This window comes from Centroberyx affinis, unplaced genomic scaffold, assembly GCF_046629955.1.
Source record: "Centroberyx affinis isolate AG114_WGS23_722 - 3 ecotype Tasmania unplaced genomic scaffold, CSIRO-AGI_Caff_v1 ptg000987l_1, whole genome shotgun sequence".
In the NCBI taxonomy this organism is placed as follows: domain Eukaryota; kingdom Metazoa; phylum Chordata; class Actinopteri; order Beryciformes; family Berycidae; genus Centroberyx; species Centroberyx affinis.
Window position 1 is genome coordinate 251,464 of NW_027279554.1, and position 21,632 is coordinate 273,095.

Sequence of the window (21,632 nt, forward strand, 5' to 3'; positions counted from 1 at the left end):
CACAAGAACATGTATTGAGAAAGACCCAAAGTGTTCAACGGCCTTGACATTTTACACATTTTGTGGTGTTGCAGCCTCAATTCAAATTGAATTAAACAGGGTCTTTGTCAACCATCAACACAAAATATGACAAAAAAAGACAAAACCTGTTTTTAGAAATTTTTGGTAATGTATTGAAAATTAAATACAGAAATATCTAATTTACCCTAGCAAGTCTTCTTGGATACATCTGTATCAGCTTGGTACACCTGTATTTGGGGATTTTCTCCCCCTCTTCCTTGCAGATTTGCTCAAGCTCAGTCAAGTTGGATGGGGAACATCTGTGAACAGCTATCTTCAAGTTATTCAGCAGATTTTCAATGGGATTTGAGTCTGGGTTTTTGCTAGGCAACTCAAGGACATGGAACATAAGTCATTGCCCCAATCTAAGGTCTTTTACACTGTGAAGCAGGTTCCCAATAATTTGTCTGTATATGGCTCTATTCATTCTTCCCTCTATCCTTACAAGTCTCCCAGTTCTTGCCGCTGAAAAGTACCCATACAGCTAGGGGTGGGTGATATCATAGAGTTTGCAATAACATATTTAAGATGCCAGCAAAATGCCATATATCTTTATCGATTATGACGCACAACTATGTGCATGTGAACCATAAGCATGCAGATTGCATCACGTGGGAAAAGGATGTCAGCACAGCAGCATATTACATATTGCCACTTGCTGCATGGCTAAATACCCAGTCACCGCAACAAAATGAGTCATGCTGGAGGCTAACAAAAGGAATTTGACGGTGACCTGTGCTTCTGTATAACCCGCTTAAGAAGACTTAATTCCACGACATGGATATATGTCACTTAGAAAGTTCAACAACAAATCTGTTTCACCATCTTCACATGTATCACCCCAGGCAGCACACAGATTATGAAAAGCTTTGTGAGTGATCTACCGCCACAAAAAGCCTCAAATTGCCGGTACAGAAAATGACAAGACTGCTGTCTTTCACCTGAAAGGTTAATTGAGCTCAGTTAAATACGCTTTTATCTAGCTGTTATCTTAATGTTGTTTCATTTTAAATATTGTGATGACTTTTATGCCATTTTTATACATTTTATACTGTTTTACTTTTAGGAGGTGCCTGATGCCAGGTGCCATTGTATTTACTAATTTATAAATGGATAGAAAAGGACAAAAACACACACCGTTTCTTAACAACAGGTGCCACACGGAATTCATTCATTGAATTATTATTTTAGTTATTTGTTTAATAGAAAAACACCTATTTACAGGTGATGTTTCGAGTGTGATGGTCTGAAGAACAGCACCCTGGAAACGTTACCTGTGTACAGCCTCGGTGGTAATAAATTTACACACCTTGGGAGCAGACCTTCCTTTCATTCTTCTAATTTCCTGTCCAGAAGGCGTTAGTATTACTAGAGGAGGTTTGATAATGTTGGTTTGACTGCAGTGATTCAGTGATTTCAATCTCAATGGCCAAAGAGAGGGTGGGTCTTCCTTCTGGCCACTCTGCCATAAAGATCTTCCGGCAAGATCTTTTTTTGCAGCAAAAGAACTGTAGATTTGTCAAAGTGGTCGTTGGGTTGTTGGTCACCACCCTCACCAAGGTCCTTCTTGACTGTTTGCTCAGTTGGTCGGATGACCAGTTCTGGGAAGAGTCTGGGTAATTCCATATTCCATTTCCTACTGATGGAACCTACTGCCTTTTGATCTGTCAACACTTTAGAAATACACTTCCTATACCCTTCCCTAGATCTATGCCTCTTCACAATTCTGTCTATATTCTACAGACAGATCCCTGGACTTCATGGTAGAGTTTCTGACATGTACCGTCATTTGTGGGACCTTACAGAAACATATGTGTTTAGGTCTAAATCATATTCAACCAGTTGAATTGCCCACAGGAGGACTCCAGGCATCTCAAGGACATTCAAAGAAATTGGGATGCAACTTGAGTCAATGTGGATGGTCAAGTCAAAGCACATTTTAGCTTTTCATTTTGAGTCTACTGACTACAATTCCATTGATATGTCATTAGTTAAAAAAATTATTGAATGTATTGCGAAACCGTTGACTCATATATGTAACCAATCCTTCCTCACAGGCATATTTCCAAACAAAATGAAAACAGCGAAAGTCATTCCTATCTACAAGAATGGAGATAGACATTTATTTTCCAATTACAGACCGGTATCTCTGCTTCCCCAATTTTCAAAAATATTAGAAAAATTATTTGTACAAAGACTTGATAACTTTATTGACAAGCATAACTTATTAAGTGACCACCAGTATGGATTTCGAGCTAAGCGGTCTACCTCACTAGCACTAATGGAACTAGTAGAGAATATCTCAACTGCAATAGACAATAAAGAATATACAGTGGGAGTATTTATAGATCTCAAAAAGGCATTCGATACCATTGATCATGGTTTACTTATGAAGAAGCTAGAAAGATATGGCATTAGAGGGGTAACACACTCCTGGTTGAGAAGCTACCTTGAAAATAGATACCAGTATGTTCAAGTAAATAATTTTGATTCAGAACTTAGGAAGGTCACCTGTGGGGTTCCGCAAGGCTCGGTGCTGGGTCCAAAGCTCTTTGTACTGTATATAAATGATATTTGTAAGGTGTCAAAATTGTTACATTTTGTTATATTTTGCTGATGACACAAATTTATTTTGCTCAGGAAAAAACTTGAAGCAACTTCTGGATACAGTTGAAGGGGAACTGGATACCCTAAAGAAGTGGTTCGATACAAATAAATTGTCATTAAATCTAAGTAAAACAAAATTCATTGTGTTTGGAAATCGTAAAATCAATTCTGAAGCAACTCTTAAGATTAATGATGTAGAAATTGAAAGAGTGTATGAAAACAAATTCTTGGGAGTGATAATAGACCATAAACTCTGTTGGAAATCTCACATAAATCATATCAAATCAAAATTGTCTAAATCCATTGCAATACTGCACAAAACTAAGGACATCTTGAATTATAACTCGCTATTTATTCTATACTGCTCACTCATAGTTCCATACATTACATACTGCGTGGAAGTATGGGGAAACACTTACAAAACTAGCACAGCACAAATTCCATCTTTATACTGCAAAAAAGAGCCATAAGAATTGTCAATAAGGCTGATTATAATTATCCAACCAACTCATTATTTATGAATTCATATGCCTTAAAGTTTATGGACCTAGTAGACCTTAAAACTCTACAAATAATGTTTAGAGCAAAAGACAGAACACTTCCTGACTGTATCCAAGGGTTGTTTGCAATGAGGGAGAGCAGGTACCCATTCAGGGGAAATTATATGTTTGAAAAAAAGAGGGTAAGGACAAATGTAAAAAATAGATGTGTGACAGTGAAAGGGGTCAAATTATGGAATAATTGTAATAATGAACTAAAAGAATGTAGTAATATATGTAAGTTTAAGAAGATGTTCAAAAACAGTACATTTGAAAGATACAAAAGCTGTGACCAACACTGAGAAATGAATGACAATTATGAACTGTCTTTGTTTTGTTTATCTGTTTCTGTATTATGATGTTGTGTTTTTTTTAGTAAATTTACTTATCTATATATATATTTTTATAATTTCTTTTTTTGTTTGTTTTTGTTTCACAGCTATTTTGGGTAGAGGGTACGCGTACAGTTTTATGATGTTGTGATTCTCTAGCAAATTTATATATTTATATATTTATTTTTATAATTTCTTTTTTTGTTTGTTTTGTTTCACAGCTATTTTGGGTAGAGCAAGGATAATGTTTTGTTAAGTATTATGGGTAGGCACAATAAGCTTAGGCTTCAGCCTATACCTTTTTTTTTTTCCCCGGTCAGACAATATAATGTTAATATAATAATATAATGTTTATTTTGTTTTATTCTTGATGTAGTATTATTTAAATCACCTTCATAACTGTATTAGTTGATATTGTGAAAAATTGACCAGAAAAAAAAAAAAAAAAAAAAGTTAATATCTAAACAATTGTAAATAAAAAATCCACTTTGACAGGTTATTGTGTGTAGATCATATACAAAAAAATCCTAATTTAATCTAACAAAGTGCATAAACAACAGCTCACTGAAATGTTGCCAAAGTGCACATACATTATTTGTGATACAGGAAAAGTAGGCTCTTAACATTTGGCACACTGTCTCACCAGAGTCCACCAATGTTCTTTGTCAGAGGTGAAGGTTGAATCTCTAATGGCTTTGTTCTCTCCACCTGCAGATGGCCTACCCGCTCTGTCTTTCTCCATCAGCTCCCTGACCTTGATTGGCATGCTGGCAGTGATCACGTACACGGTGAGTGGGGACATGAGACGGGTGGCTGGTGTTGCTTTATGTGCTCATGAGGGCTATATCTGCACATAAAATAAGGCTATTCATCCAATGGGATGATTTCCAAAAGTTGCCAGCCCAGTGGCTTAATGGGACATGTTCTCCTCTTTGTTCAGATGAGGAGTCCTTTTAACCTGTAAAACTTGGGTAACATCCTTGCAGAAAGACCAGGAAAGAAAGATTTTCCCTTTGTCAGATTTAAGTAAGGCTCCGCTTTCTGTCTTTTTGTGTCTCTTACATGATGAATGGGATTTTTCCATTGGATATATCATGTTTGACATTTAGTCAGCTCATGTGTTGTCATAGTGTTGGTGAAATGCCATATTTCTTTGAGTTCATATTTAGTGCAGTTACTTAATTTTTTTTGTGTACAAATGGGTTCCCATCATTTTGGCCGAGATGCACCTAGTGATGGAGTGGCCTTTCAGTATTAGTAATGCCTTGTGATTCTAGAGCTCTGGCATTCAATTGCTCAGATTGCTCAGACTGCTGTCTTTCACCTTAGTGCCCGAAACTTTTGTATGATGTATGTGCACCCTCCCCCACTTATCTGCTGTCTATTTATATATATAGATCTACCTCAATGTCCATTAATATATGCCTATATTTTGATTCCCTCAGCATTCTGCAGTTTTTCATTTTTCCCTAGATCAGAAAAATTGACTGTGCTGTAACACTTGTTAATGTTGTCCATTTTTCACAGCCGTTATCATGGTAACTAGACTGTGAACATTCCGTGGAGGTGGTGGCACTGGTGTCAGGGTGGGAATAACACAGAATAGTGCCTACTGTGGGGAAAGAAGAAAAAACTGTATGAACCCAGGGAGTGAGAGTAAGAGTGACAGCCAACCCCGATCTATCCAGTTTCTGTCGAGCATAAAGAGGCCTATTTGACAAATTACACAACAATTGAATGTGGAGCTCTTAATGAATAATACACAACCCAGTGTAGTAAGTTGTAGAACCAATCTCCCTTTAGGACCTATAATCCATCTCAGCTGGGATTTTATCCACTGTTCCCTCACTTTGCTTTTCGCAGTTCTTTTAAAGAGCGGATAATTACCCAGCAAGTTTTGAGGATGGAAATGTGCTCAGATTTGAATTGACCCCATGTTGCTATGGACTTGGTGAATGCCCTGTGGAAATCAAGACTCCCAGTGTGTCTTTGTTTTTGATGTTCCTTGTTTTGATAGTCAATCAAAGAAATAAGCCCTGTGGAAGACAACAGCAGCTGCCCCCCTCTCTGTCTCACACAGACACACACATACAAACTCTCTTTTCATCTCGCTGTTATCCTTTCATCTACTTTATTTGCTCTCTCCTCTCTGCCCTATCTATAAGCGCCAAAACCCTTCTTGGTGGCACCCTACCCATATTTGCAAAGAGCTGGGTGATTTATCATTCTTTGCTATGTGTTACTATTATGCATGATTAACCTAATGGAACCTAAGTGACGGGTTCCGTATGCAGCAAGAATGTTCTCCATGACTCCTGGGCTAATTTATCACTACTCTTTGCGCAGAGGTAGCCACTCACCCTTAATTCAAACAACTCTCTGTGATGTAAACTGCATATAACACTGCAGCCTGGTGCACTTAAAATTAATACAAAACGAAGCAAGTTCTTGCCATCATAGCTTTTTGGCCAGTGTGACTTTCTGTAGTGCAAGCAAACTAATTCAACCACAGCAGACGTAGAATGGAGTTATCTTCTTTGAGCGAATATTAAGTATCCTCTAGTTAAAGCAGGCTTGTTATCTGTTGGTCCATCTATGTATCCAAATGAATAAACCAATGCTTTGAATTGATTAAATGCAAAACCTTACTAATTGGTCAAAAGCTGTCAGGAAATTCACCACTCATGATAAAATGTGCTTGTCTTCTATCAAGGTGTTCCAGTGCAGTTACAGTCCTGTAGCTATATCAACTGTACCTCAGACAGCAGATTGCTTAACACTCAAACCTTTTCTAAAAAATATTTTTCCAATTCATACTCCTTCCCAGACTAGTAACTTACTGTACTGTTGGCTTTTCATGTTGCCTCCACTATTCCCTTTCAACTTTTGTGCTTCATGCGTACTTTACCCTGTCGGGGTCACACATGCCATCTTTATCTTATTCTCTGTTCTGTTTATATTACTGCTAAGGTATCATAAATTAAGGCTACACTGGATATGGCTATCATGCATAGTTATAAAGTTCACGCTGTTAGTTTTCTGAGCTTTGCTTGAGGTAAAATACGTAACTTGCAGCTGGTTAGATTGATAACAGCACCACAGGTAGTGCAATGACAGCCGCTACCTTACAGAATTAGCCAGCAACTTTTGCAAAGTGATTGAAAGGGATCGCTGGACCATATGTTTAAAAATGTATTGATTGCTCGTTGTCAGATCTTCATTAGCCAGTACTATCAGTATGCATAAACATGTCCACATTTATTTGAACACATTTTTTATCTTTTAGTGATAATGTAGCCTAGACTGAAGTAATTTCAATGGGCAAAATTAATAGAAAACTTATGCTTCATGAAAACTACAAAGACAATACAAATAAGTTGTATCTCTTACAGATTGTTTGATAGGGCACATCTGAAGGGCAAGCCACACACACATACCCATTGTTATTCATGCCTGCTATATGTGGTAATGTTTTGTTTGTACATCCAGTTCGGTTAACAGGGTTCCTCGGTAACCTTCAGTCTACTTGAGGCACCCCATGCATCCATTCCAAATTGCATTCCTCTCCTACATTTGGGATCCCTGTTATGAACACAGGTGGGACCCAAACGCAGGACACAGACAGGGTGGTGTTGGTAAGGAAAGGTTTTATTGTAAGGGAGGATCTGGATGAGGGGCTGATGCAGGGTGTCCGCGGGGTCTTAAAAAGTATTAAAAGGTAATAAACCAATTTAGCGAAAATTAAGGCCCTTAAAAAGTATTAATCTCCATTTTATGAGGTATTAAATTTTGTAGCTATTTTTTCAGTGTGAATAGCCTATTTGTCCAAAGAGTTTGTGTGCTAAAAGTTTGCGTGAATTTATTTATTTTGCTCCTCACAACTACTTCAACAAACTACAACCGGAAACAGTAATGCATAACCTGGAAGTTAAGAGACGCCCTCTTGTGCACTGGGCGAATTTGGGATTCTTCTGTGTAGGCTGTCACTAAGTGGAAAGTACTATGGGAAGTGAATGGGAAAGAGAGCAAAGCATGCAAAGACCACAGAGATTTTTGTTAATGACCGTGTTGTGCGTGTGTGTGTGCAAGCGTGTTGCTGTTGCTACCATTTGTTACACAGATTTGGTGCAAAATTTAACCATTTTTGACCACTTGAGAATTGATAAAAATTGTCAAAAATACCACATTAAGACACCAAGACCTTGAGGAACACCATAGAAAAATTCATGCTGTGATTTGATTTGTGAATGGGAAAGAGAGCAAAGCATGCAAAGACCACAGAGATTTTTGTTAATGACCGTGTTGTGTGTGTGTGTGTGCGAGCGTGTTGCTGTTATTACTTTTAATAAACCTTGCCTTTGGGTTAGTCACTCAGTTTATTCTCTTGAGCTTTGTTCCCTCCCGGCCTATCTGATCTCAAAATCAGTGTATACTAAATGTAAGTTAAAGGTGTGTCGCTGATGTAACCGGTTACAGCTCGAAGTGGCGTTGAGGTCTTAAAATATATTGAAAAGGTCTTAAAAGGTATTGAATTTAACTTCAGGATTCCTGCATATACCCTGTGATGGCAGGGAACGGGAAACCGGTGGCTGCAAGGGGGAGTGATGGTGAGGAGGAGCGGGGCTTGGCATGAGCGTGGGATGAGCGGAAGCGTGGCAGGCAGGTGTAGCTTGGAGGCTAGGAGGTTGCTAGCATGCAGGCGGGTGATGATCCTGGGATACAAGAAAGGCTGGTTAGTCCCAGGAAACACGAAGGGACAAAGTCGCTAGAAGTTCTAACTAGATTTGGCCTGGAAGCGTAACTACCACTGTGGTTGAAACAACAATCTGGCGACAAATACTGACTGACTAGATATAGTAGATATAGTAGATGCAGTAGATATACTGCAGGTAGATGAGCTGATGAGAGGCAGGTGAGCAGACTGGGAGAGGTGATGAGCCGATTGCAGACAGGTGTGCAGGATGAGCAGAGCCGGGAGCCAGGAAAACGAGGAAGGGAGACCACGCCCACGCCAATACACACACAAACAAAACATAGACAGCGAGAGAGACAGACAGGGGAGCACTGGGAACACAGGGAAAGGGAAACACAAGGAAACACTAGGGAATCTTCTGGGGGTATGGCCACAGCTGTAACAATCCCTTGCTGACACTAAAACCTTTTTGTTTAGAGGGCTCCGCAAATTCCCTTAATTTAATAAAACTAAATGTAGCTTTGTCATTGCCTTTGAGATGACATTCCATTGAATTGCAGGTACAGTCACTTTATAATGTGCCTGTTTGCATATGCATATTTCTTTCATATCATCTTCATCTTATCCACTCCATGTTCGATTGTTCCCTAACAGTGATGACAAGAGGCCCCCTGGTCGATCTAAAGGCTCATGCATCATGTGAAGTCCTTTGGCTTGATTTAAAAGCCTGGCTAGCACGTTGACTTATGGCTCTCATGGCTCTGTCTCCCATGCACCTACCTTTCTCTGGCTCTTAAATTGCCAGCCTTAAGATGCTGATGCTGAAGGAAAAGTTGAAGAGATTAATGTCTGCCGATCTAATCACAGTCCATGAGATTGACCTGGGAAGATGGGGGCCCTAAACTTACTTAAAAACTTTTCTTTTCCATTCTTTCGCTGTTTGTTTGTGATTTTATTTATACATGTTAATTTATATTTATATAACATTTATATTATATTTATTTCTCCCCACATGCTTTTTAAATGAAGTTTAATGAATCCGTTTTTGAGCCCTGTCACAAAGCTGTTAAACTAGGCGACTTTATCAGTGTCATTGTCTAACTGTGTCCCTTTTCACTTCCATAATATGAACAAATGAAATTACTGGATTTTGAATGAAATTGTTTAATTTAATCTATAGACAGTTTTTAACACTTAACTGCTTTCATTCATGACTTTAATTTCAAATTTCAGACCTCATCATCAACAACCTTGATAAAACACAAAATATTTTCAACTAAAAGGGTAGGAGCATATTAAAATACACGTCTTTAGGACAATAGGAACAGTAAAAAAGAAAACACTGAAATAATAATAATAATAAGACTAGGTTGACCTAGTGCAAGCTGGGCCATTGATGTCTCACCTCCTCTTGGCTTTCGCACCCTAGTATAATACGCGTTCTGTACTGCCCTCTGCATATAGTATATCACTAATATACTATTTAAGAGGCACTTTGTACAGTTGTAAGGGTTCCTGCCTGGTAAGTGCGTGTAAACAAACATTTTGATATTCAATTCAATTCAGCTTTATTGTCATTGTAAAGTGCACAGGTACACATACAATGAAAGGTAGTTGTGCACTCCCAGGTGCAGGTGCAGGTGTTATTACGTATACTCAGAGTTACTTGCAGATGGTGTCAACAATGTGGCTGCTCCAGAAGGTAAAAAGTAGCATTCGGCTGCATGCAGTGGTCGCTGTTAATGTGGGGGTTTTTTTTCAAAAGGGAACATTGTTATATTTTTCCTATGCTTTGAGATTTTTTTTTTTTAAGTTAGTTGATGTTTTGGATGTATGCCAAATTGAAGAGTGAATCCTTATAATACGTAAAAGGTGTTAAGTCATGTTCTATCAGGAATGCACCTTGGACAATAAGCAAGTTGTTTGGAGTTTTGTGTGTCCTTGGCTTCCGATATCCACCAACCCACATAAACGCATAGCAGCTCTGTTATTGTCAATATACATAGAAAAGCCATACATCCTCTGAATGCCCTAGGCCCCCTTGTTTGTGGTTGTAAAGTTTCATGAGGCTGTAATTATCCTAGAGGTCACAATAGGTAATTTTATACAGTGAGGTCAAGTCTCAAAAAATGGTCTCACTACAATGAAATGGCTACTATGGGGACTAACATCATCACACATTAATACAATTGGGCTCATTGGATCCACAAGAGTCTCAGGTTTCCAGTCATACCCAGTTTATGAAATTTCAAGACTGTTTAGGGACCCCAGTATGCAGAAATACTCAAATACACCATTTTTAGAATAGGCGAAAATAACACATTTATACTGCATGCAAAAAACTGCATGGTTTTTGCCAAAAACTGCATGGGATTAGCATGAAGTGGGCATGTCTGTAAAGGGGAGACTCGTGGGTACCCATAGAACTCATTTTCATTCAGATATCTTGAGGTGAGAGGTCAAGGGACCCCTTTGAATATGGCCATGCCATTTTTTCCCTCGCCAAAATTTAGCCTAACTTTGGAGCGTTATTTAGCCCCCTTCCCGACAAGCTAGCATAACATGGTTGCCTTAGGTCGTCTAGTTTCATATGGTACCAGTATCTTCACTCTAGCTTTAAAACTGAGCCCGCTACAGCCTCTGAAAGACAGTAATGTCGGCCGAGGGCGCAGACGCCCCCGTGGGTCTCTGAGGGTTAATTAGAATGATCTCACAAATTTGTATATCCTCTTGCACTAAATATATAAGAAATGTTAATCTATGTGCATGAATCTCAACTAAATAAACTGTATTTACTGAATTAAATTAAATCGCTTATTACCTTTCAACGTGTGTAATAAAAAGTCATAATTCCTAGTGTGTGTGTGAGTGCACTTCAACATGCGTGTGTATGCGTGCGTGTATGAATGTGTGTGTGTGTTTCTGAGTGTGTACTAAAGATACAAACTATTAAAATATGTTATTTCCATTATTAACATGATCCCAGAATTTGATGTTTTCCGTTACAACCGGAGCTTAGAGTTTAAATCTTTTATAGCAGTTTAACTGCTATACAAAAATAACATGAACTCTGGGTCAGCAGGAATCTTTGAGTAATTGTTTTCTTGGTAAAGAGGCTTTGTGTTGTATCACAAAGTAACAACATGACGATAAATTATATTACTGCACGGATGTGAAAAGATGTGCTCTGAAAATATGTCTCTGATTATTTTAGTTCACTTCAGTCCAAGAGTCAGCAACTCAACAAAGGGGGACAAGTTTATTTTTAGGGCCCGAGCACGATCTTGTGCGAAGCCCTATTGAAACTGAAGGAATTATTATTATATTATTATTATTTTTTAGTTCAAAACTTAACTTCTTTGAACATAGAGAGAGAGGAGAGAAAGAGAAAAAAGAGAATATTCAATGTAAAGAAAACTCTGATCTGTTGTATAATTCATACTATTTTTCTTGTATCATTATACATTTGTTGTATTTGTTGTTTTGTTGTATGCTTTGGCGATATGTACACATGTATGTCATGCCAATAAAAACTCATTGAATTGAATTGAGAAGTGAGAAAAAGAGAGAAACACTAGAGAGAAAGACAGAGAGAGAAAAGACAGCTGTAGTATTTGTCCTGCCTGTTATACTTGCTGTGGGACAGTCACGTAAGTGTGTGTGTGTGTGTGTGTGTGTGTGTGTGTGTGTGCGTGTGTGCGTGCGTGCGTGCGTGCGTGCGTGCGTGCGTGCGTGCGTGCGTGCGTGCGTGCGTGCGTGTGTGGTCAGGTTTGAGCAGCTATTTGTAAGAGGCAACAGTAAGGCTAAGTGTCATGGAAGTGTGACACTTTATAGCCAATGAGTAAGGGATAATGCCCGACGAGGTGTCCATTATCAGGAATTAATGGACGACGGGGAGGCCTGAACCGTCCGACGCGCAGCGGAGGTTCCTTGGAGTCCATTAATTCCTGATAATGGACACCTCGAAGGGCATTATCCCGCTTATACCATGGTCACTTGCCAAAGAAAAAAATTAAGACCATTAATTTATATTTTCATGCGTTTTGTAATCAAAATCTAAAGTTTTTCCACAAGCCATGACTCAGTTTCCCTGGTAACACCTGAGGGTTTGACTAATACCATGGAACAATCATTACTGTCCCATAAGGTTCTTATGCAATGGAAATGTTGTTCACTACTCCAGTACATAGGACAAACCTTAGCTACGACAACGGGAGATATTTCTAGTCCGCTCAGCTCATAGAACCCTTTGGCTCAGCTATGAGCCAGAAAGCTAACGTTATGCTAGCAACATTCAAAGTCAATAACATTGCGTACGGTTGACAAACAGTAAATATAATTTGACAGTATGTTTAACAACAAGACTAGCTAGCTAGCCAGCCATGTCATTGTCCCCAAATCAATATCAAGATTTTCATGAACAAATGAGATAGGCCATGTGTACTGTCGGCCGCAGCCTGAAGTAGCGTGTTGAATAGCGAATGGGATGTGAGATGATCGCTTACCGTATGTGATGCAAAGTATCAGTAAGTTCAGAGGGGCAGTGTACTTCTTGCAGCTTGTGTGTTACAGTCGCCATCCTGTGGCGTTCAGAGGATGAGGCACTATGCTATGTTTACTCATTTTAGATACAGGCTGATACTACGTAGCCAGCGCATTAATTTAGAACGGCGAACAGACAGTTTCACTGGAACTACTTAGTAGGTGTACATTATCAGGAATTAATGGACACCCTGCAGCCAATCAGAATTGAGTATTCACCCAGACCATGGTATAAACAAAACTTACATTACATAATTGGCTCCAGTTATTACATTTTCATGATTTTTTTTAAAACCCAGCTAATAATGTAATAACCAGCCAATAATGTAATAACTTATTACATTATGCACAAAAAGTTATTATGTTATTGGTTCAGAAAATGTATTACATTATTGGTAAGTTATTACATTATCAACTTTTATTACATTAAGAATGGGAAAATTATTATGTTATTGGCAGTTATTACATTAACAGTAGTTATTACATTATTGGCTGCTACACACGTCTCTGTCAACTTCATTTGTGCGCCACGGCCAAACTGTTTGGATTGTCAAAACTCTGAGTAATAGCCGTTATCTGGAAGTCCATATGTCAACTCCAGAATTATTGCCACCGTTCATGAAAATTAGCAAAAATTTCACTGGGGTATAAATATGAGGTTGCATACATGTGAAATGTCTTTGTCATCTATAACCACGGGGAAAACCAAAGACCTTTCAGAGGAGGAAGATGGTGAGGGAGGCAAAGAAAAACCCAAGGATCACAGTTTCACAACTGCACAGTTTAGTGAAATCCTGGGGTTATCAAGTTTCAAAATCAACTGACACCACCTCCATGTCAACAAGCTTTTTGAAGCGCCTGAACTTTGCCACGCATCACTGGAACTACAAGTGGAATTGTATGTTGTGGTCAGATGAGACCGAAATGTAACTTTTTGGTCATGCACACCATCGGCATGTTTGGCAACAAAGGACGCCTACATACAAGGAAAAGCACCTGATACCCACAGTAAAATGTGATATGGTGGTGGATCATTGATGCTTTGGGTCTTTTTTGCTGCTAGTGGTCCAAGGGCTCTTGTTAAGATCTATGGCATAATGAATTCCACTAAGAACCAGAATATTTTAGCCCAAAGGCTGGTAGCCTCTGCTAGGAGGTTGAGATTTGCCGTAGATGGATCTCTCAACAAGACAATGACCCCAAACATGCATCAAAACTCAACACAGAAATGGTTGCGGGAACACAAAATCAGATCAGTATTTGGTAATGGCCATCTCAGTCTCCTGACTTGAACCCTATTGAAAACCTGTGGTCTAAATTGAAGAGGGTAGTCCATGAGCGCAAACCTAAGAATATCAAAGATCTTGAAATTTTCTGCATGGAGGAGTGGTCCAAGATCCCTCCAAAAGTGTTCTCCAACCTTGTCAGACATTATAGGAAGAGATTCAGTGCTGTTATCCTCTCAAGGGGAGGCTTTACCAAATATTAGTCGTGTGGGTGCCAATAATTTTGAAATGTATGTTTTGCAGAAAAGATTGTACTACTCAATAAAACTTTTTGTGTTTGAAAAATTATTGTGTTAAAATAAAAGTATACGGTTCTCCAATATGTTTGAGCCCAAAATTGTATGTCATTGTATGTGTTGTTCATTTTCATGAAGGGTGCCAATAATTCTGTAGCTGATTGTAAGCTTTGTGGAAATAGCAAAAAGAAATAGCAAAACATAAGTTTTGAAATTCAGAATGGTGAACAACCAATATGTGCAATGGATTTATGTTGAGCCACTAAATCTGAGGGGGTGGGTGGGTGGGGGGGGTATTCTAGGCCTTATGGTTTAAGGGTTATTGGCATGTTGGCATACTGGTAAAGTTGCATGGTATAGCGCCACCATCTGGCTGATTTGAAATCTATTTACCAAATTTGATTACTCTAACATGAAGCATTTATGAATTATGCCTCCCTTCCTGTTTGTGGAACTTCGCCATCAACTTTATTCATGTGTCACAACCAAACCGTTACGATTATCAAAAAGAACCAGAATCAGAATACTAACAAAAACAATAGGGTAACCCTTCAGATTTTAAAAAGAGCAAATTATTTTAAATAAGTTACTGAATTTCTCTTGTCTGACCTTTATCAGGTTGCTCCAAAGTTGAGAGGCTCTGATAAAGAAAGCACTATCACTATCAGTTTTCAGTCTAGACCTGGAAACCAAAAAGGCCTCGGCCAAGTGTCTAAGTCTGTACTCCAGCTCAAAAGAAATTAAAAGGTCTGAAATGTACCCAAAGGCCAACACGAGATGACCTTTGCACATGATCAGTAAAATCTTAAAATCAATTCTACAGGCAACCAACGTCCAAAGCAGAGGCTTAAATAGTTGTGCTGTGACCATATTTCCCAGTACTGCTTAAAGACCTTACTGTAGCATTTTGGGTATGCTGAAGATGGGGAAATATAGATTTCTTTAATCTGGATGAAAAGAAATGAAAGCATGTGGCACTTTATCTAGGATGCCACAAAAACGAAAGCCTTACTTTATGAATGTTTCCTGGGTGGAGAAAGCATGATTGTACAACCCTTTTGACCTGTTCATCAAAGTTAAGGGGCCCTATCTTACACCCGGCGCAAAGCGCAGCGCAAGTGTCATTGCTAGTTTCCGACCGACGCAGTTGTCATTTTCATGCCCAGCGCCCACGTTGTTTAAATAGCAAATGTACTTGCACCCATCTTTGCGCCCATGGGTGTGTTGGTCTTAAAATGAGGTGTGGTCAGGCGCATTGCTGGATCAGACAGTGTGAGGCCGCGGTGAAGAGGAGGCTGTAGAGGACGTTGCGCCTGGCATCGGCGTCTCCAATGCGCCTCATGCGTCATAACGCATCAGTATTTATTACCTTGATACATCCAGTCCAAATGCCTAACACCTTGAATTTGTCGGATTCAATTGTGACAAACTGGGTCTAAAAGACTGTAATGCACTTAGGCTACTTGAGACTAATTCACACGGATTCGGCAAGTTGGAGAAACGAACGTCCAAAAAGCATCTATTATAGATGCTTTTTTTGCCAAATCCGCCATTTAAATAGCAATGCGCCAAGGTGCAAGCGCACCTGGCTTTTAAAGGGAATGGAGATGACACTCTGATTGATTTAATTCATGTTACGCCCAAAACACACCTATGATTAATTAAGGGACTTAGTACAACCCCTTTGTGCCTTGCGCCTTACTTTGTGCCCAGATTATGCGCTGTTTAACTAGCAAAAGTGGACTTGGACACGCCCAAAATGCACTTGCACCATGCGCTTTAGACCATGCGCTACAGATCATTTAAATAGGGCCCAAGGTCTCAATCAAAAATTACCCTTTGATTTCTAGTACCAGGTTTTACATTAGCAGACATAGTGCCAAGATTGTCCTGAAGATTGTCCTGAACTGACCGACTCCAAACTGACCTATCTATCAAAGGGAACTAACATTTGTGGCAGTGCCGCAGACCTCACAGGATATTTGGAAATCCATGTTTCAGGTTTTATATTTTGAATAGGCTTGGCTTTACCTGGGTATTTCATTTAGTTGAGTTATCTGAAAACCACCTGGTCTAAAGCACCTCTATTCCTGAGGAGTTTGGATTAGCAAGGCTATACTGTAGTAGCTCTCTTTATCAAAAGGTATTGAAGATGTAGGGGACAACCTCCTCTCCTTCCTCCCTTTTGGCTCCGCTAGCATAAGTAGACAGAGCAACAAAGAGGAGGCTTGTGTAGGGGACCTATGACCATCTACTTCTCCCTTCCCGCTCCACAGTCACATGACTGTCTTTGAAAGATCCCCCCACCCCGATCTAAGCTATTCCTGGTTATTACTGACCACAGCGGGTTTTACAACAAGTTTAATGAGCACTCATGATTATGTCTAAACTAAGTATGTACATTCCAGCGGAGTGGAGAGAGGGACACCTGTGTTTTGGTTTGTATTTCTCTCATGTGTAGTATCGCAGTGGAGGGGAGGGGAAATGTTTCTCTTGGGATCTGGGACAGGTTTTCCTTTTATGAGTGTGTTTGATATTCGGGACATGCTTCGGCCTTAAGAGCTCCATGATTCATTGCAGGAGGCGACATCGCCCGTAGCAGAGATCCACAGCAGAGACTAATAATAGTCTAGCCTGACTTAGTATCCCATGTGACTCTCTTAATGCTACCTAACACTCAGAAACTAGTAAAAGTTGTTTTAGGAAAAAATATAGGCTCCAGCATTTCCCCACTTGAAAAACAGAAGAAAGAGGCCAGCATCTTTTGACAGGGCTGAAGGTATCATTGCACAAAAGGCCCCTTTGTTTTATTATGAGCCCTTAAAATGGCATGGCTCCAAGTTGGTAAAGGCAAGACAGAGCACAGGGAGAGCAAGACAGCAGTGGCCTACTGCTTTTATTTTCATCTTGTATTGATTGGTCTCTTTCCCCATATTAGAGATGTCCCTCATTTTTAATTAAAGTTCAAACATCCCATATTGTGCCTGGCAGGAGACTCCCCAAGCCTACTGATACTGGGATGCGCCTTTTGAATCGTGTGCACGTACTTCTCTCTCTCGCTCTCGCTCTCCCTCTCTCTCGCTCACTGTCTCTCTCTCTCTCTCTCTCTCTCTATCCCACTCTCCCTCTCTCTCTCTCTCTCTCTATATATATATATATCTCTATCTAGCGGCAGGGAAATCACTTTTGATGTTTGTTCATTTAAGTGAAAGCTTGATCTATATTTTTTTGTCATATGACATGTATGGCATGTATGGCACCTTGATGCTCCCTCCCCCAACTCAGATTTTTTGTTTCTTTTATTTATTTTCTCCAACCATTCTACTGAAATTTCATCAGATCTTGGATGGAGAGTAGTGCTGTCACATGGGGGCACTGTTAAGCTGTAAATTGCATCAGGGTGGTATAAGCCAATGTCATATCCACACAAAATGGTTGCTGCAAATTCACCAATAAACTCTAGCACAAATACAAATTTCACTATTTTTTTAACTTTTTTTTTTTTGCCAAAAATAGAGGCCAGGAACTATATGATTTGTTCTGTGTGTGTTTGTTTACCCTCATTTAACTGTTGTCATTTGTTATACATTGCAGTGTTTTTGTCATCAAGCAGGGGTGTGTATGTGTGGGTGGATGCACGTGTAACCAGCCATATGTGCCATCCCACTCTGACTCTAATGTGTGATTTTAATGGTGGTTTTACACTGTCTTTCAGGCATACGGCATGTCTGTGCTCCCGTTGAATCTGATAAAAGGAACACGAAGCGTGGTGTATGAACGCCTGGAGAACACAGAGGACATTGAGGATGTTGAGCACCAGATTGAGAAGCTGAAAGCCAAGGTTGGTCTCACCAAATGACATGAAACACTGCAAAGGTAGTGTGTTACATAAGCACATAGTGCAAAATTGACAAGGCTTAGAAAAAGTAAAAGAAATACAAATAATTATTATATAAACAAGAATTTTATGACCCTCTGGAAAAAAAATCTTGTGAAACACTTGCTGTTTTTCCCCACCTTAGTACAATTCTCTGCATGGAGTGTTTAATCATATATTTATTGAAAGATACACATGCACAGCCCCCAGCTGACCAACCCCTCCTCCTTATCCTTCTACCCTGCCCCTCTGTCTTTGATTGTAAAATAAGGATGCTTAGCACTCTCCCTGTCCATCAACCTCTCAAACGCAGGTGGCACAAACTCTGAAATAGATAGGCTACAATTAAAGTTATCCTTTAGTTGCTAGTGGCAACTTAAAGTGGAGCAGGACAGAACAGCATTCCTCATTCCTCCTCTGTCCTCTGCATAGATGTACTTAATGAAAACTAGGTGTAGATGTATTTAAGACTACATATTGAAAACTACATATTATTAGAGTAAAAGAAGTTTTAAATCATACAGGCAAGGTTGTTTTAGTAATACTTTATGCCAAAGCTGTTCATACCAGCTTCGAAACGTTATCTTAAGGGTTTAACATAGGACATTTTTTGTAGAATTATGTTTGAAGCTGAACACTTAATAATTACATTTTCAGAGCCTGATTGTGAGTAATTAGCAACTATTATCATCGTTGCAAATGTATGTAATAGTATTGGTTATTATTTGCTGCCAGATAATTTAAGCCTGAAGCTGTAGAGGACAGTGTTCTAATATTAATGATATCCACCCATTCAAATATTAACTACACCCACAGAGCATGTTAATTACAGTTTTGGTTGTTTATTCATTGTTTACTTAAGGGGATTTCTGTCACTCACTGGACAGGTCAGTTAAGGGTGTTTTTCTGCAGGGTTTATTTTTAATACTTGATGAACTGTCTTAACCTGACAAGAGTCAACATATAAATACATTTCTGTTTTGTTGTTTTTTGTCAGTGTATAGATGGACGTCCTCTGTCCTCAAGGGACCGACACAATCTGCAGGAGCTAGAGGGCAAGCTGCAGGTTCTCCAGCGCAGGAGTAGACACCTGGAAATCGCAGAGAGGAACTGTTGCACTAAAGTGGGCAGTGCCCTCAGACCTTTTAAGGTGAGCCTGCATATGGGATTACAGAAATATGCCAATTTCAACAGTGCCTTCATTTCATTTTCCTTTGTTTGTCATTATTTCCTTCTCAGAACACTCACAAGAAGTAATATCTTGGATTGTAATATTTTGGATTGTATTATATACAAACCACTGTGTTGTTTATACATTGGATATGATCTCACAAGCACCATGATTTAGCATCATATGTTAACTCTTTTAATGCGAAAGTTAAGATCATAGGCCGTAAAAAAATAAATTGAGAGACCTCATTTGTTTCCAATGGGGTGTGCTCAGTGGCACAGTGCGGCACCGATTCACACTCTTTCTGGTCGCCATTTTGCAGTCAGTCAGTCAGTCAGTCAGTCAGGGACGCTTAGTAAGATGATGCGCTTTGTCAAATCACCTCTAGAGGGCGTCTTTCACTGTGAGATGCAGTGTTTCCCATACAGAGGCACAAAATCAAGTTGGTCAGTGTATATAAATTGATCTAAATTGATCTCTGATGCACGAATCACGTCATGTTTGTCATTTGGAGATGCACAGACAGCAGACCAGCAGCATTGTACTCCATCCACAGAGTCTCCGGTGTGAAAGATAACATACCACAATTTGCTCCAAAATCACCTGTGTTAGTAACAGGATTTATAAACAGTAACAACTTCTGCTGCCCTACAAACTTTAACGGTAGGTAACATTATTACCTTGTGGTATTTAAGTAACGTTATGGAATTAGGTAATTGAACTGTGTCGCAGTGCTTCAGTGCATAGAATTGAACATGCACCGGGGGTCTGTACAGATCTGTGCTTGTTTTAACTGCATTTGTGAACTACTGTGTGACACACTGCTGGACTTTGCTAGCTGGACAGATGTACCTTAGTTAAGTGAGTTAACTAAGGTTTACACATCATAAGAAATACACTAGCAGTTCCAGGCTTTGAGAATTGAGAACTACATTAGATTGACAATTAAACTCTAATCCATCAGATTTTCACAATTTTGATATGAGATTATTTATCTCACCCCTGCCCCGCAGCTGTGAATCAACTATTAGGATCAGTAGGGTTAATGGCGGTGAATTATTATCCATCCATGGTGGAGTAAGAGTAATATGGTGAAAAACTTTCTAGCTGCTGCTACTTCAAGGAAAAACTATACTGAAAAAAGTGAAAAAAATATATGTGAAATAAATAAAATATATAAATGAAATAAATTATGTTAAAATATATGTTCAGGTGCAAAAGTGCAATAAAAATAAGTTTCCCCCAAATAATAATGATTAATAATCATGATCACAGTATTAAACAAAATAATCAGGATTATAATTTTTAATCATACAGCCTTAGGGTAAATGATCCAGCAGTATATCACTTGAACTTTAGGCTCCAATTTGGTGGTATACTTGCTGAATTGTTGATTGGACTTTCAAGCTTATTGTATTGCTATCTTGTATGAAATAATTAATACTTTTACAAAGTGTTCAAGTGTACAATCTGTTGATTGAGCCTTATGCGCTGCAATCTTCCCTTTATTATAGCTGATATATAAAAATATATTTTCTTCATTTTATTTTACAGAAGTTTTCAACTTCCTTATTCTTGGACTTTAAAAAGTCCAAGAATAAGAATAATTTTGTTTTGAGCGAAACTCTGTAAACAAGAGAGATCCTCAGTGAAGTCAAATTACTCAAATTATAGACTGCACATGTAGAAGCCCAAAAACAGAGGACAATTTCACATTGCCTTTAATTACACTGGAGGCTAAGGTTTTCTTCAGTGATGGCTGTGCACATGAAGTCCAAACAAAGTCAAAGCAGCACATCATGGGATTGTAACAGTGATTTGATTCATCTCTGTCACCATCGTCATTTGTCAAAGGAAAAAAATGACGAGACATTTTTCATCACACACAATATAAAGATAGCTCTTTTGGATTTAACTGGCTCAAGTTTATCTACAGCTGTTCTCATCTGAGCTGTGAACCCCCTATTGACTTAACATTGTACTGCTTAAGGGCCTTGTTGATCTCATACCAGCGGTATATAGTCAATCAAATGACCCAAAAAACACAGCTTAATTACAAAATCACACTAAGGACCACAGATCTCCCCAAAGTTAAGAATAAAAAAACAGAATCTGTTCACAAACGTGTTAAATGTAAGTTTTCAGGCTATTTTCGTGACCTCATTCAAATGCTACAGACGCTACAAACTTGTCCCAGCTGCATCTGATCTTGGTGAGTAGTTTATATAATATGATTTTCATGGCAGTCAAGTGCCGAATAACCCCCATGTTAATACTACGTGGAATATT

The 21,632-nt window shown here is 39.0% G+C and overlaps 1 protein-coding gene across 1 annotated transcript in view; it reads left to right on the forward strand.

The window, feature by feature from the left end:
* lmbrd1 (LMBR1 domain containing 1) overlaps positions 1-21,632 on the forward strand; it is an 86,259-nt gene that overhangs the window by 35,948 nt on the left and 28,679 nt on the right. The window contains exons 7-9 of the mRNA XM_071522439.1: positions 4,253-4,326; positions 18,011-18,136; positions 19,170-19,322. Of these exons, the coding sequence (XP_071378540.1) occupies positions 4,253-4,326; positions 18,011-18,136; positions 19,170-19,322 (353 nt within the window). The remainder of the gene's footprint in view (positions 1-4,252; positions 4,327-18,010; positions 18,137-19,169; positions 19,323-21,632) is intronic.